At 35.9% G+C, this 15,963-nt stretch overlaps 1 protein-coding gene across 1 annotated transcript in view; it reads right to left on the bottom strand.

Moving 5' to 3' along the window:
- LOC150106821 (protein TEX261) overlaps positions 1 to 15,963 on the bottom strand; it is a 180,565-nt gene that overhangs the window by 121,791 nt on the left and 42,811 nt on the right. The window contains exon 4 of the mRNA XM_090392733.1: positions 2,417 to 2,484. Coding sequence (XP_090248859.1) covers positions 2,417 to 2,484 — 68 coding nt within the window. The remainder of the gene's footprint in view (positions 1 to 2,416; positions 2,485 to 15,963) is intronic.

Below are 15,963 nucleotides of genomic sequence, written 5' to 3'. Positions count from 1 at the left end.
TTAGTTGCGACATCATGATAAAATTCTTTTGGGTTGTTTTGCAAAACCAGTTTCTTTTCATAGACAGCTCTCCATACAATACTTGCAACTCTTCTGGCCTGCACCTTGTAATTTGCATAACTGATATTGTCCATATGCACACAACATTCTTTTCACATCATCTTTTTCTTAAGAATCTCTTACTTAATAAGACTGTACACCCATTTCATTCCTACTCCATTTATTCTTTAAACATATCAGAATCTCTAGGGAAAGATTCTGATAAGGCATAATTTCAGTGTTTTTTTAATGGTTCACATGCACTGCTGATATCTTTCCCATCTAACTATCTATACCATGTGACCGAACCTAGTATTCTTCTCAGCTAGTTGGGTTGATTTCACAATGTTGGAAGTTTTTTCACTTGGTTATACTATAAATTCAAGATACCAAGAAATTGTATACTTGGTTTAATCCTTTATCTGTGTAAGCAAACAAAGTTTGCGCCTGAAGTATTTTCAGGACTGGGGCAACTCATATAAGGAAGTTAAGACTTCACATCACTTCTCTTAGTATTTCCCATAATGAAAAGCACATCTCCTTGCTGACAAGTATAATGCTATGCATTATTGGAAAGGTCACTACCCAGACCAGTTTTGACCTTTATTGAGGTCTTTTCAGTGGGAGCCAGACCCAGGGGTGATACTAAGGTTGAAGTAATGCAGAAGTCATACTTCTGCATTACTTTAGACACAAACTTTGTTTGCTTACACTTGGATAAAGGATTAAACCAAGTATATAATTTTCTTGGTATCTTTAATTAATAGTATAGCCAAGTGAAAAAACTTCCAACAACTTTCTCTAATCCAGAGTAATTTAATAATAAGGTGAACACCTTTTGGTCACTTGTATATGAAAATATGACTTCTGCATTACTTCAACCTTAGTGTCACCTTTGGGTCAGGCTCCCACTGAAGAGACCTCAATAAAGGTTGAAACTGGTCTGGGTAGTGACCCTTCCCATAATGCATAGCATTATACGTGTCCACAATGAGATGTGCTTTGCATTATGGGAGATACTAAGAGAAGTGGTCTTAACTTCCTTATACGAGTTGCTCCAGTCCTGAAAATACTTCAGGTGCAAACTTTGTTTGCTTAAACTTCGATAAAGGATTAAACTAAGTATAGAATTTCTTGGTATCTTTACTTTACATGATTTGACAATGTATTTGTTCATCAACAGCAACTGATCCACAAAGTATGTAACAACATTCCATGTGTTTGACCATATGAGACTCTGCCTTACACAGATAGCTTTAAACTCACTGCTACATGAGCAATTGTTACTAATTTTTGCAATCACAGCTTTCTATCATAATGGGACTCAAATAATTCAATAACATTAGCAGGCAATACCATCCTCACCTAGTCTGTCTATTCTAAAATTACTGTACACTGAAGACTCAATACTATTTAATATATTTGCCTCTGAGAACTAGGTTTCATTAACTTTTATACGCTGAGGTAACTATATATTCATGGCAAACATTTACTCTTTTCTTCCTGGCATTTGTGTGCAGACAAACTACCTTCAAGTTTTTTTGTATAATTACTTCTGTAGTCTGTATGACCTAATTGGAAAGTGCATAAGTGAGGCATTAGATGTGAACAGAAAATACAAGTCTTCTATTCATATCTAATGCCTTTATGCAGACATCCTTGCATACGCTATATGAGACTGAACTAGACAAGCAGCACACAATCATCCTTTCATTGCACCTCCATGAATAAGTACATTTATAGCATTAATAATACAGCTGTATATCATACTTATTCTTACACAGAGATTCTCACATTCCTCCCATACAAATCTAGTCCCATACAATTCGCTGTGTTGAGGTCTCACACCAATAAATTCCTTCAAACTCCTAACACCAAATGTAGTCTAGTTAATTTGCTATTCAACAGTTCTTTATCATCTTCTCAACAGTTTATTATCCATAAAAGCGATATTAAACTGTTGAGAAGTAGATAAAAGCCAAATAGTGATTCATAACAACTAAAACTGAAAAGGAAATAAAAACATTAATCCATTCTGCCCTCAAACTCACTCATCACATCCTAAAAATTGTGACAGTTTCTTCTACAAAACCCCTTGTGCATTGAATCATTTACCATCATAGCCATTCTTAATACAGTATTATATCTTCCTAACAGATTAATGGTTTTACTCTCTTACTTTTACCCTCATTCAGAAATCTATTCATAACCTTTCATATTATAATATTAAAATATGCACATCTCACAATGTGTGTGTGTGTGTGTGTGTGTGTGTGTTATGCATACACACTTATGGTATACCATATAGTGTGTACATGTAGATATACACATATATAATATATTCATTAGGTAATGCTCAGTATATCTCTGCACTTACCTCAGAAAAGGGATAATAAACTGTTGAGAAGTAGCTAAAAGCTAAATAGTGATTCACAACAACTAAAACTGAAAAGGAAAAGAAAAAGAAAACATGAGTTGAATGAATATGACTGTTTTTATAAAAATAATTACAAAGAAAATCTACAAACAACAAATCCTAATACTTAATTCAAATGATTTAGATTAAGAGATTTTTTCATATTTATTCAGTTAATCCATTACAATATAGTTAAAGTTTGATTGCATCTAATTATCTAATTACGAAGTCTCTTGTTCTGGGCGTAAAAATTCTGATTGAATATTAATATTGTTTTAAGGAATTAAAGAAGGTTTTTTTTAATATATTTTTTAAATATCTCTATGGCTGAGTGGCTACACCTGTATCCAGTGGTGAGCTATGGAAAAATTTTAACAAAGGGCTCAATCGTCGAGCAAAAAAGGCCCAACTTAGCCCTTATGATACTTATATTGCGACTTTGTAGAGCTTCTGACAGATATGACAATTCCTGGAAGTTTATTTTGCACTTGGTTAGACTATAATAAATTTAGCATAATCCTTTATCCAAGTGCAAGCAAACAAAGTTTGCACCTGAAAATATCTTCAGGACTGAGATAAGGTGGTACAACACTAGGCAACTCGCAGCAAATGTGGACCAAGCTCTCATCACCCCTTGTCTCAGTATCTCCCATAATGCAAAGCACATCTCCTTGCGGAGATGTATACTGCTATGTATTAAGGGAAGGGCCACTACCCAGACCGGTTTCGACCTTTATTGAGGTCTCGTCTTACCATCACCTTTATCTCAGTCCTGAAGATATCTTCAGTTAGATATTAGGTTAGGCATTATATTCAACAGGGAGGCATGTAGCCTGATCTAACGATAAAGCATTAAGCTTACCTGTATAATCGTTTGGTTGAGAACCACAGTGGCATTTCCCTTATCTGCTTTGGTGATTACTATTTCTTTGTTTTTCTTCACTTCTTGTAGAGCTTTATATTCTCCTTTGGATAGGTTGGTTTTTGGTGGTCTTGCTTTGGTGAGAACAGCGGCTACATCCAGTCTGATATTGTTGGTTTGGAAAGTTTTTTTTAGAACTGAGGCTGATTCCAATGAATAATCTTTCATATTTAAATTTGTTGAAGTGTAATAACATGGCTTTCTTCCAGTGTATTCTGTGGCGGGTATCACTTTCCAGCCTGATGGATCCTTGGCTTTCTCTGTCTACAGAAAACCTACCCATACAGGCAGATACATTCACCAGCAATCGCCCCCCCACCCCCCTTCACAACAATATGGAGTTATAAAAATACTATATAACAGGGCAAAATTAATCTGTTCAGATGACAATGCCCTAACCACTGAACCAAACCACATTCTTAACACTTTCTTAGCCAATGGCTACAACCCCCCAAAAAATATTAAAACCAGTTAAACCACAACACCCCCCCCTTCATAACAAAGATTACACTAAATCCATCACCATTCCCTATATCCGGGACAGCTGTGAAAAGTTTACAATAATCATAAAAAAATGACCTGACTTCTTGTTACAAACCATATAAGAAATTGGCATCCCTTATCTGCTCCACCAAAGACCAGCCACTTCCATTAGACCTACCTGTAGTATACCAGGTCCCTTGCAGCTCTAAACTGTCCTACTTTGGCCAAACAGGACAGGAAATGTCAGGATATCAGAACACAAAGACTACATCCAGTTTCACATACAGCCACTCTGGGCTTGCAGACCATGCTCTGGATACCCGCCACAGAATACGTTGGAAGAAAGCCATGTTATTACACTGCAGAAAATTTAAAAACGAAAGATTGTTCATGAAATCAGCCTCAGCTCTAAAAAACTTTCCAAACCTCAACAAATTTGGGTGCATGAGACTGCCTCAAATTTGGGAAGCTTGCATCTTGAGAACTTCAGCCCAACATGTCAAGACAACTCAATATAGCCCGCTAAGGGGCACCTTTAGGACTCTAGGAACAGTATTAGTTTTCTCTCTTCTACCTCATAGTGCCTGCGTGCACGTCATAGTTGTATGTTCCCATGAAGATGGCGATGTGACATTGCCGAAATATAGGAAGCATTTATTAAAGTTTCTTTTAATTAATATTCCAGTATATGTTGTAAATTCCTGAAATAATTTAATAGTCATAAATTGTAAGAATAAGAAATATTATTCTTGCAGTGTACAGGGCTATGGAACTCCATGTGTAGAGGCTTAAGTGCTGTGAAGACATCATGTTGGAAGCTTAATGGATTTTTCATAACACTCAGAAAGGATTAAAACAGAATTTATACTTCCTATATTTCGTCTCAGTCACTGACACATCTTCAGGGATTACAAAAAAAACTAATGTAACATAAACACAAATAACAAACAATACTAAGCCCAACCACGTGGGTGACACTAAAGTCCTAACTAGGTGGAGTGCCCTCTAAGGGCGGTTGTAGGTGGCCTGGAATGTAGGTGGTACCTCTGGTGATAAGTGTTTCCCAAATCTTAGGAAGCTTAATGCAACCGTTTTTATTAAGATTTGGTTGATTTCTGAGAGATGCTGCTGATTCTAAGAATAGTCTCTCTTTTTTGAATTTGCTGTGGTGGAGCAATGGTGGATTTTTTCATGAGGTCCTATGGGTTGTATCTAAGACATGGTCAGCAAGGCCTGACTGACCATAGTCGTGGTTGCAAATGTATGACTTGTATTTCTCCAGGCCAGTGGTTCTTAACCTGGGGTGTGTGCACCCCTGGGGGCACAAGAAAGCATTTCCAGGGGTGAGAGAGAAGTTTCTAAATTTTCAATGGAAACTACCGCTTGACCACCTGTGAGAAACTAGCGAATGCTACATCGACTTTTGGGATCTCCACTCCTACCCTATCTACCTTTGCCTCAGCGCATTGCACTTACCAGCACATGCAGTACAATAAGAAACTGGTTGATATGCGCACGTGTTTGCATACTCTGAGTACGAATGTTAACGAGGTGGTTTGATGCAGAAACGAATAACAACATTGCCATTAAAAATTGAGATATTGTTTTGTATGTATATTTAAATGTATGTGTTTATTTTTCAATAAATAAATTATCTTGCAATAGACGTAATTTTCTAAATAAAGAAATAGAAACACATTTTTCAAGGGGGTGCGAGAACTTATTTTTAGATTCAAAGGGGGTGCCGATCACTAAAAAGGTTAAGACCCACTGTTTCAGGCAGATGGTTGCTGATTTGCCTGTCTGTCCAAAGTATGCCAGCTTACAGGAACAGGGTACTTTATAAACTCCAGGCACTGAGAGAGGAGGGAGCTGATCTTTTGTAGAATGGATAAGGGTAGCAAGTTTGCGGTGGGGCTTAAATGCTGTGTGTAGGTTGTACTTGTTTAAAATCTTGGCTATTTTTTCGGATGTGCCTAGGGTATGGTGATGGCATTTCTAAACTCTTTCTGATGAGAAGAACTGATTATTTTTTTGATGCTGTGATCGTTGTATCAAGTTCAGTTGTAAGGGCACTGGAACAAAGATTGTGGGCTCTCTTGGTAAGAGTTTTAATAATGCCATATTGTTGAGCGGGGTGGTGGTGGGAGAGTTTGTGAATGTATCTGCCTGTGTGCATGGGTTTTCTATATACAGTGAAGGAAAGTGTACCGTTAGGAAGGCAAGTAACTAAGGTGTCTAGGAAGGATAAACAATTGTTCTTTTCCCTTTCCATCGTAAACTGGATTCTTGGATGTAGGCGTTGAGGTGACTGAGGAAGGAGTCTAATGCATCTGGGCCATGAGGCCAAATAGAGAACACATCATCAACATATCTTAGTCAGATAGAAGGTTTGAGAGGGGTTCGTTTTTCAAAATCTTCCATATAAAAATTGGCAAGAGAGAGGAACCCATGGCGGTTCCCTCTATCTGCTTGTAGATTTTGTTCTTCCAAGAAAAATAACCAGAATTAATGGCAAAGGAAAAGAGATCTAAGATGTCAGAAGGAAAAACGTTTTCTAAGAGTGTTAAGGTATCAATTAAGGGGATATTGGTAAACAATGAGATGTCAAAGCTTACCAATATGTCTGTGTTATTTAAGATTTAATTTTCTATAAGGATTTTAAAATGGGTAGAGTTTTTTATATAGGATGTGGAAAGTCCAGTGAGGAGGGTCAGAGAGTTGGCCAGTTGTATTGACAGTTTGTAGCAAGGTGCATTAGTGGCATCTACTATAGGTCTTAGTGGGGAATTGGGTTCCCACTTCAAATTCCTTTCTGAGTGTTGTAAAAAATCCATTAAGCCTCCAACATGACTATGGAACTATACATACAAGCGTAGACCACTGGCATGTGATTTTCTTTAAAATTTCAGTAATAGATGGAAATAAGGAGATATGATAGAAATATATAAGTTGATAAGGGAATTTTATCCCATGAAACATCAAAAAACTATGAAACCCTTTCCTGGATATACTAGTCATGAATCTTCCCTCAGGCTGTCTATCCTTCACTGTTTACCGCAAACCTACATATACCGGCCAATATATACATGCTAACTCTTATCTTATTTGTGTCTATGGTCCCACAGAAGGTTCTTCTAAAGAAGAAGTGGAGGAATTTTTTGAGTCATTAAAACAGGCAGCTGACAAAGGAAATGGAAAAAGTGGCCCTGTTTGCAGATCTGAACAGCAGAGTAGGAAATTAATCCACCAAGCATATAGGAACATTTTGGGAAAATTTGGAGAAAAGAGAAAAACTAATAATAATAATTGTAAGTATTTACTGGAGACTTGCTCAGCACATGGACTAGTCATTAGTAACACCAAGTTTCAACATAAAGATGTGCACAAGTTCACATTGATAGTGATATCATCATGATGATTCAGGATACAACAGTGTACAGAGGATTTGAAATTGGAAGTGACCATTTACTTAGTACTAAGCAAGATAAAAATGGATCTCACATTGAAAAGAACAGTATGTAAGAAAGTTTAAAAACTTTGATTCTTTTTTTTAAGCAGCATTTACAGCTAAATTGTAGAAGACTCAACTATACAAACATTATTGAAGAAAAACTGAAACAAATTGAAAACAAGAACCAAACCTTGGAGTCTCAGTGGCAAACTCTGAAGAAGGCAGCATTGACTGATTCAGCTAGGAGAAAAATAAGAACATCATGATGGACACAAAAAGTTAAAGTGTTTTGGATAACAAGAAAGCATACCAAAAGTTCCTAGTAAGTAAGTGGCAGATGCCTAAAAAGAATATAGAGAAAAATGTAAGAGCTAAGTTATGTGTAAAAGTAGCTAAACAAAAGTCATGGGAAGACTTAGGTAAGAGTATGAAAAATAAATATCAGGAAGTGGCAAAATATTCTGGCAGCTATTGAAGAAGCTCAAAAATGGAGGAAAAAGTACTGTTAAAGAAATCAAAGATGATAAAAGTGACATGAAAACTGAAGATAAGGATATCCTAGATGTCTGAAGTAATTACTTAGAGACTGTTAAACAAACCAAGCAGTGACAGAACTGTACTAGCAGCTGGAGTTGATGATATTCAACAGGAAATGCTTAAATATGGAGGTATAAAAGTTTTGCAGTGGCTACACCACATAATTCAGAAAGCCTGGTCAGAAGGTCGAATTCCAGATGATTGGAGCAGAGCTCTAATAGTTCCCATCTATAAAAAATAAATAAATAAATAAAAAAGAGAGAATAAAGCTGAATGCGAGAATTACAGAAGAATTTCTCTACTAAGTGTTCCAGGTAAGATTTATGCAAGCCTATTTGAAAACAGGTTGAAAAAGATTGCAGAAGAGAAATGTGGAGAATTGAAATTGGAGAAGAACAAGCTGGGTTCAGACCAAACAGAGGTTGTCAAGATTAGATTTTCACTTTAAAACAAATAGCTGAGAAATTGTGGGAATATCACAAGGATCTGTACTTAAGTTTTGTGGATCTGAAAAAGGCATCGAGAGAAAAGCTTTTCAAGACATAATTATACAGGATGAATGGACCATTATACAAAGCAATACATAGCCTATATTTAAGTTGTCAGTCAACAGTTAGAATTGAAGGAAATACAGGAAGATGGTTTGATGTAAAATCAGAGGTAAGACAAGGATCCCCACATTATCTCCATTCTTATTCATCACATATATCGATCAAATTATGAAAGAAAGTGGCAATAGACATGATATTAGAATTGGCGATTTCACACAGCTCTTTGCTTCATGCAGATGTTATACTCCTAAACACATCTAGAGCAAGTCTTCAGGATTCTTTAACTAAACTGAATGACAGCTGTAACAATTTGGCATGAAAATCAACAATAAAAAGACTAAAACAATGAAAATAGGCAGGAGCATAGAAAACTTCAGCTGCATTCCAAAAGGAGATGCTACAGAATAAGCAAAATATTTCAGCTATTTAGGCACAGTTTTTAGTGACGACAGCAGGTTAAATCTGGGAACAGATAACAGAATAAGCAAAGGTGGTATGGTGGGTAGCCAGCTGAATAAATTTATATGGAATAAGAGAGAAATTAGCCAAAACACCAAACCAGTGATATACAAGACCATGTTCAAACCAATTTCAAGTTATGGATCTGAAAGTTGGGTTAGAAATAAAGCATTTGATCAAAGACTAGAGACCACAGATATGAGGGTTCTGAGAAAAATTAAGGGAGTGAACTGATGGCATCAATGGCATAATCATATTAAAAATGAAGATATTAGAAAGGAACTTGATATTATATGGCATTCAAGAATGTGTAAGTAGAGCAAATCTAGGTAGTATGGTCACTTAAACAGAATGGGTGAGGAAAGGTTAGCAAAACGAGTGTTTGATGACAAGCTGGCAGGAAAGAGATCCAGCGGAAGACCAAGGTTTAGGTGGATTGATTTGGAGGAAAATTGTTGATAGGAGATTAATACTAATGTAAATGTAATCATGTAGTGCTGTCATAGTAACCTAAACTTTCCTTTGTGGGACATACCAGAAAATTGATGATGGGGAAGAAACTCTGCAGAAGAACTTCAACAAATGATTATTGAATTGAGTGCAGAAATTAAAAATAAAGGATTAAATATAAACAAAGAGAAAAAAAAATAATGTACAATAAACACATTACCTAAAAGCCAGTACAAATGGAACATCAGGAAATTGATATAGTAATGACCTCCTATGTTTATGCAGGACAAAAAATTACAGTAGAGGGTGACTGTAAAGAAGAAATTATATACAGAATTCAACTTGGTTGGACAGCCTTTGGAAAACACTGTGAAGCACTTAAAGGAAACATCCCAATCTGCCGTAAAAGAAAAATATTTGAAAGTTGTATACTTCCAGTCATATGGAAGTAAAACATGGACTTTGACTGAGAAAATTGGTCAATGGATCTTTTGGGCAATTGGATTTTTTGGAAAATTGGTCAATTGGATCTTTCCATTTTCCTCTGGAAAATGGAAAGATCGTTATTTGGCATTCACCATTCTAAATAGAATGTGCAATATTTGGATCAGTGCTCAAACTAGGATAAGAAACGTTATAACCCACCATTAAAAGTTTCAAATGGCAATGTGCAGGTCTTATTACAAGGAGTAGCACTCAAAAACGGACAAAGCTGATATCAGAATGATATCCTAGAGCTACAGGAAGCAGAGGCATAGCTAGAGGGGGACGGACCATCCCCAGGCGGCACTTTCTACATTTTTGAACTTTTGCAGTTAATTCTAAAATACAGTCTCGAGAATTCAGTTCCAACTATTGTAATACTACAGTGAATTTTCTTCACAATTGCTGTAAGTATTGCTAGTTGTGAGAGGAGTTTTCTAAATAAAAATGATTAAGAATTACCTACATTACTATGAAATAGACTTCGACAATGTCATCGACGATTTGCTAACAGAAAAGCAACAAAATAACATTTTACAATGTTGAAATTAAAGTTTTACTTCAAAAATAAACATGGTGTTTTAATTTATTTCCCTATACGTTGTTTCGACTTTTTGTAGTATTTTTGGTGTGTATTGAGAGGGGCAGTAAAAGCTCTAGCTACACCACTGACAAGAAGACCAAAGAGACGGCAGGAGGATGAGATTAAAGAGATGGCAAAACTCGGTGGCATTGAAAGGCTTAAGATAGAAATGAATGGAGGACTTGGGGAAGGCCTTCATCCAGCAGTGGACAGAAAATGGCTGATGATGATAACATTAAAAGAAGTCATGTTTGCATAACCTGTTTCTAAAACAAAGTAGTAATGCTGGTTTTATTCACAAATTTATCAAAATGAAGGATGCTATTAAATCTTATTTTGCTTGTAATATTTGCTTGCTTGTAATGTTATGTTAAGAAGCTTTTCTTTTCTAACAATAAAATTTCTGACGTTCAAACTATAATACAGAATAATCATAGTCAAACATTTTAACTTAGTAAAATTTCTCTTTCCTCAGCAGCTGCTCACTTAAACCATAAACAGAAGTTGATATGTAAGTTTGAATTACTAGAAGAAAGAAGATGTCGGTTCATTCAACAAACATCCAGCTCTGCCCACAAAAATGGGATATAAATTTAACTAATTGTCCTTTTACAAATGATAAATTAAGCTTATTGTCAAAAGGTCCAGATTTTGCAATAACACCTAGCTGTTCGCCTCATTTAGACTTTGATAGGTATAATTAATTTCCCAGTAAAAATTTTGTAGAAACAAAATGTTACTAATAAAACCACCTCTTATATAAAAAATAGTTTTTATTTCAAAGAAAAAATTAAAGATTTTCATCTTCAAGAGACTGAAATGATGATTTCCTTTGATGTAGCCTCACTGTTTACAAATATACCATTTCAAGAAACTCTACAGCTTTTACAAGTATGTTTCCCTGTTGACATCCTGAATTGATTCAGTTATTTAGTTACTTGGAAGTAACAGGCCACTGAGTCTAATATAAAAAAAGAGAATGATGATGATTTTCAAGTTTAGTGTGGAATAATATAGTTCCCTGATTCCAAGTTCCTGAATAAATTGTCTTATAATTTACAGGAATCTCATCTATTTTTGTTTTCATCTTCATAATACCAATTATGTCAATGCTGTATTTCATCTTGAATAAATCATCAACAAATTATTTCATAAGTTATATATTTAGTTTAATCCTTTACTGAGTGTAAGCAAACAAAGTTTGAGCCTGAAGTATCTTCAAAACTGGGGCAACTCATGGCAAAGGTGGACTATATTCTCATCACTTTCCTTAGTATCCCATAATGCACAGCACATCTACTTGCAGACATTATATATGTCTGCAAGTAGATGTGCTGTGCATTATTTGTACATGTGCATTACATGTACAAATGATGTGCATGCAAAAAGCACATCTCCTTGGTCTGAGTAGTGACCCCTCCCATAATGTATAGCATTATACATGTCAGCAAGTAGATGTGCTGTGCATTATGGGATACTAAGAAAAGTGATGAGAACTTAGTCCACCTTTGCCATGAGTTGCCCCAGTCCCGAAGATACTTCAGGCGCAAACTTTGTTTGCTTACACTTGGATAAAGGATTAAACCAAATATATAATTGGTAGCATAGCCAAGTGAAAAAATTTTCATCATTCTTTTGCTGCTTTGGAACATTTATGGTAATTCAAGCCGGTCCAGTCCTTAATGTCTTCAAACCACATTCTCCTGAGTACTGAAGAGACCTCAATAAAGGTCAAAACTGGTCTGGGTAGTGACCCTTCCCATAATGCATAGCATTATACATGTCCGCAAGATGTGCTTTGCATTATGGGATGTGAAGTCAAACCACCTTTATGAGTTACCCCAGTCTTGAAAATACCTCAAGTGCAAACTTTGTTTGCTTACACTTGGATAAAGGATTAAACCAAGTATATAATTTCTTGGTATCTTTGATTTATAGTCATTATAAACGTTCCTTGTATTCTAGTCAGGATTCAAATATGGGTTTCTCCAACAAAAAGGCATCATCATTATGAAGGAGCCACTGGTGCTCTAGCATGACATCAATCAGATTTATCTGAAACCAAGTTCACATAACACAACCAAGACACTTGGTTGTGTTATGTGAACATGTTAGTCAAAAAGTGTTCACTGAATAAATTTCACTAAAAAAACATTTTTATATATAACCATAACAAATTTTCAGACAAAATTCTGCTAACAATTTTAATTTTATTATGAAGTTGGAAATATTAGGAAGTTGGGTTCGAGGCTACATTGTGATTAGTCATGACTTATTTTTCACGGTATTAACAACACTGCACACACTTTTATCACAAAGATGTTTTATTAATGCTTATATTTCGCTGATTTTCAACTGAGCATCATCAGAGCACAACACACTTGTATGCACGACAGTGAGTGAGTGAGTGAAACAATATAATTGCAAAAGACAAAAGATCTAAAGTCCTATTTTTGGCACCCTCTAACGAGAGAAAAAAAAAAAAAAAAAAAAAACTCCAGCAGCTATCCAGGAGTTTTTCTTAGGATAACCATCTCCCAAATTTTTGGCAAATTAATGCAACCATATTTGTTAAGGTTGGGAGAATTCTTCAAAGCCATTGCTGACTCAAAAAATAATCTTTCAGATCTATAACGACTCCTAAATAGCACATTTGTTTTCCTCCATCTAATTGTGTGTGAAGGAGTGCCCAAAGCATGGTCTGCCAGTCCCGACTTGCCATAGTAATAGTAGCAAATGTATCTTTCATGTTCTTCCAGGCAGATGTTCACTGATCTTCCTGTTTGCCCATAATAGGCCAAGTCACAGTCACAAGGAACTTCATACACTCCTGGGTGTGCCAAAGGGTGAAGTTTATCCTTAGGCGAACGGATCAGAGTTGCCAGCTTAACACGAGGTTTGAAAGTGGTGCAAAGGCCATGTTTCAACAATACTTTGGCTATCTTTCTGATGTACCTCTGATATAGGGAATAGAAATGGTCATGTTGTATTCTTGTGTATTAGGGGAGGGGGGCGAGTAATGGGCCTATGTAGTATTTTATCTATTTTGTAGGGATTGCAGCCATTGGCTAAGAACGTATGGCACAGGTATTAGAGTTCAGTGGTCAGAGCTGTATCGTTAGAACAAATGGCTCTGGCTCTGTGTGTAAGTGTTTTTAAAATGCCGTACTGTTGGACTGGATGATGATGTGATTGTTTATGTAGGTATCTTCCTGTAAATAGAAAAGGCTAGTGATCCATCTGAAAGACAGGTGACTAATGTGTCAAGAAATGGTAAACAGTTATTTGATTCTTTTTCTACTGTGAAGTGAATTTTGGGGGTGTTGGCTGTTTAGGTAGGTGACAAAAGCATCCAAAGTGTCTTGTCCATGGGGCTAGATGGCAGCTACATAGCGTAACCACACTTGTGGCTTGTATGTAGCTGTGGTAAGTACTTTGTTTTCAAAGTGTTCCACGTAAAAATTTGCTAATGGGGGAGAGAGGGGGAGGAACTCATAGCAGTACCATTAATCTGTTTGTAGAATTTTCCTCCCCATGTAAAGCAACCTGCATTCATGGTAAATTGAAATAATTCAAAAATATCAGGGGGAAATTTAAACTTGATTAAATCAAGAGTGTCTATAAGTGGTACATTGATAAATAAGGAGGTGACATCGAAACTAACCATTATGTCTGAATCTTTTAGGATTAGATTTTTAACCAGTGTTTTGAAATGGATTGAATTTTTTACAAAAGTAGAGGAGTTGCCAGTAAAGGGGGGGGGGGGGGGCAAGCGACTTGGCTAAATGCTGGGCCAATTTATATGTGGGACTATCTATGCTATTGATAATAGGGCGTAGGGGGATATTAGTTTTGTGGATTTTTGGTAATCCATAAATACGGGGTGGTTTAACATGAATTGGTTTTATTTTTCTGATTATTTCTTTGGGCCATGATGTCACTTTTCTCAGTAATTTTCGGACTTTTTTCAGGATTAGATGGAGGAAAACGAATGTGCTATTTAGGAGTCGTTATAGATCTGAAAGATTATTTTTTGAGTCAGCAATGGCTTTGAAGACTTCTCCCAACCTTAACAAATATGGTTGCATTAATTTGCCAAAAATTTGAGAGACGGTTATCCTAAGAAAAACTCCTGGATAGCTGCTGTTTTTTTTTCCTCTTTTTTTCCCCCCCGTTAGAGGGAACCAAAAATAGGACTTTAGATCTTTTGCAATTATATTGTTTCACTCACTCACTGTCGCGTATACAAGTGTGTTATGCTCTGATGACGCTGAGTTGAAAATCAGCGAAATATAAGCGTTAATAAAACATCTTTGTGATAAAAGTGTGTGTGGTGTTGTTAATACCGTGAAAAATAAGTCATGAATAACCATCAACACCTAAGCTTATCTGCTAGATTGGTGATTTTTATCTCTTTTATTCTGCTTTCCTTTAGAAAATTAAATGCAAAAGAAATGGAACTCTAAGAAGAGCAGCGATGTTGAGAACAAAAAGGCTTGCCCCACTAAGGAGGTTAATGAAAATGAATTAACCTCCAGAATAGCGAAATTAAAACAGACTATAGTAGAGACAACATGAGAATTACAAGTTGAGAGGCATTTGAATGAACATAGGGATGTAAAGAAAATTAAGCTGCAAAATAAGAAATAACAAAGCACAGAATCGGGTAAGTCAGTAAGTAAGGAAAATCAGGTAGGTAACATTCATTGTAAAAGGAACGATGTTATTTGGTATGGCGACTATCATAAAACATGCTGTTGATGAGTGGGTTATAACTTCGAGTTTTTCAGGAGTAAAAATTAAAAAATAAAGCAAGCAATTCAAAAAGAGAAAAGAAAAGTAAACAAAATCGTGATTTTAGTAGGTACTAACGACTTAAATAGTGATAAGTTCAGTATGAAAGGACATAAAAGAGTTGTTGGAAGAGGTGAGAGTGAAAAGTGGGAAAGTGAAAATAGTAAGTATACTACCATTATATGATAAAAATGAATTAAGAAGAAGGGCTATGATGGCAAACGATTTGATGTGTTGGCTGTGTAGAAGAAATGGATGCGAGTTTTTGGATGTGTGGAGTGAGTTTGAGGGAAGATTAGATTTGTATACGAGGGACAGCCTACACCTGAATGCATTTGGTATCAGGAGTCTTGAAAAACTAATAACTGGTATGAGATCTAAACATAGCGAGTCAGGGAAATTAAATTATAATGAGAAGAATGATGAGAATATGAGTGTAACAGTGGCGATGTTATATAATTGTGTTAATGACAGGAATTGGTATTATCATGGAAATGATTATGAGGAGAGAACAATTTCAACTTTGTGTTTGTCTGGTTCAGACCCATCAAATGTGCGCAAAGATGTCTACATGTATAAAGCACTAGAGAAGAATAGAGATCTCTATTCTTCTCTAATGCCTTATACATGTAGACATCTCAAGGTGTCCAACTGTGTCATGCAGACAAGAGTATACAAAAGAACATGCACATAGATAATTATGTCTATACGTGAATCCTAGGAGTATTAGAAACAAACGGGTAGAGTTTGTTGCCTTGGTCAATATGTTGGGACCACAGATTGCAGCATTAG

Source organism: Typopeltis vanoorti, chromosome 5 (genome assembly GCF_054136105.1).
Source record: "Typopeltis vanoorti isolate ZY-2024b chromosome 5, IOZ_Tvanoo_1.0, whole genome shotgun sequence".
NCBI classification, from domain to species: Eukaryota; Metazoa; Arthropoda; class Arachnida; order Uropygi; family Thelyphonidae; genus Typopeltis; species Typopeltis vanoorti.
Note: the sequence above shows the minus strand (reverse complement) of the source record. Positions and strands in the feature narration are given on the sequence as shown.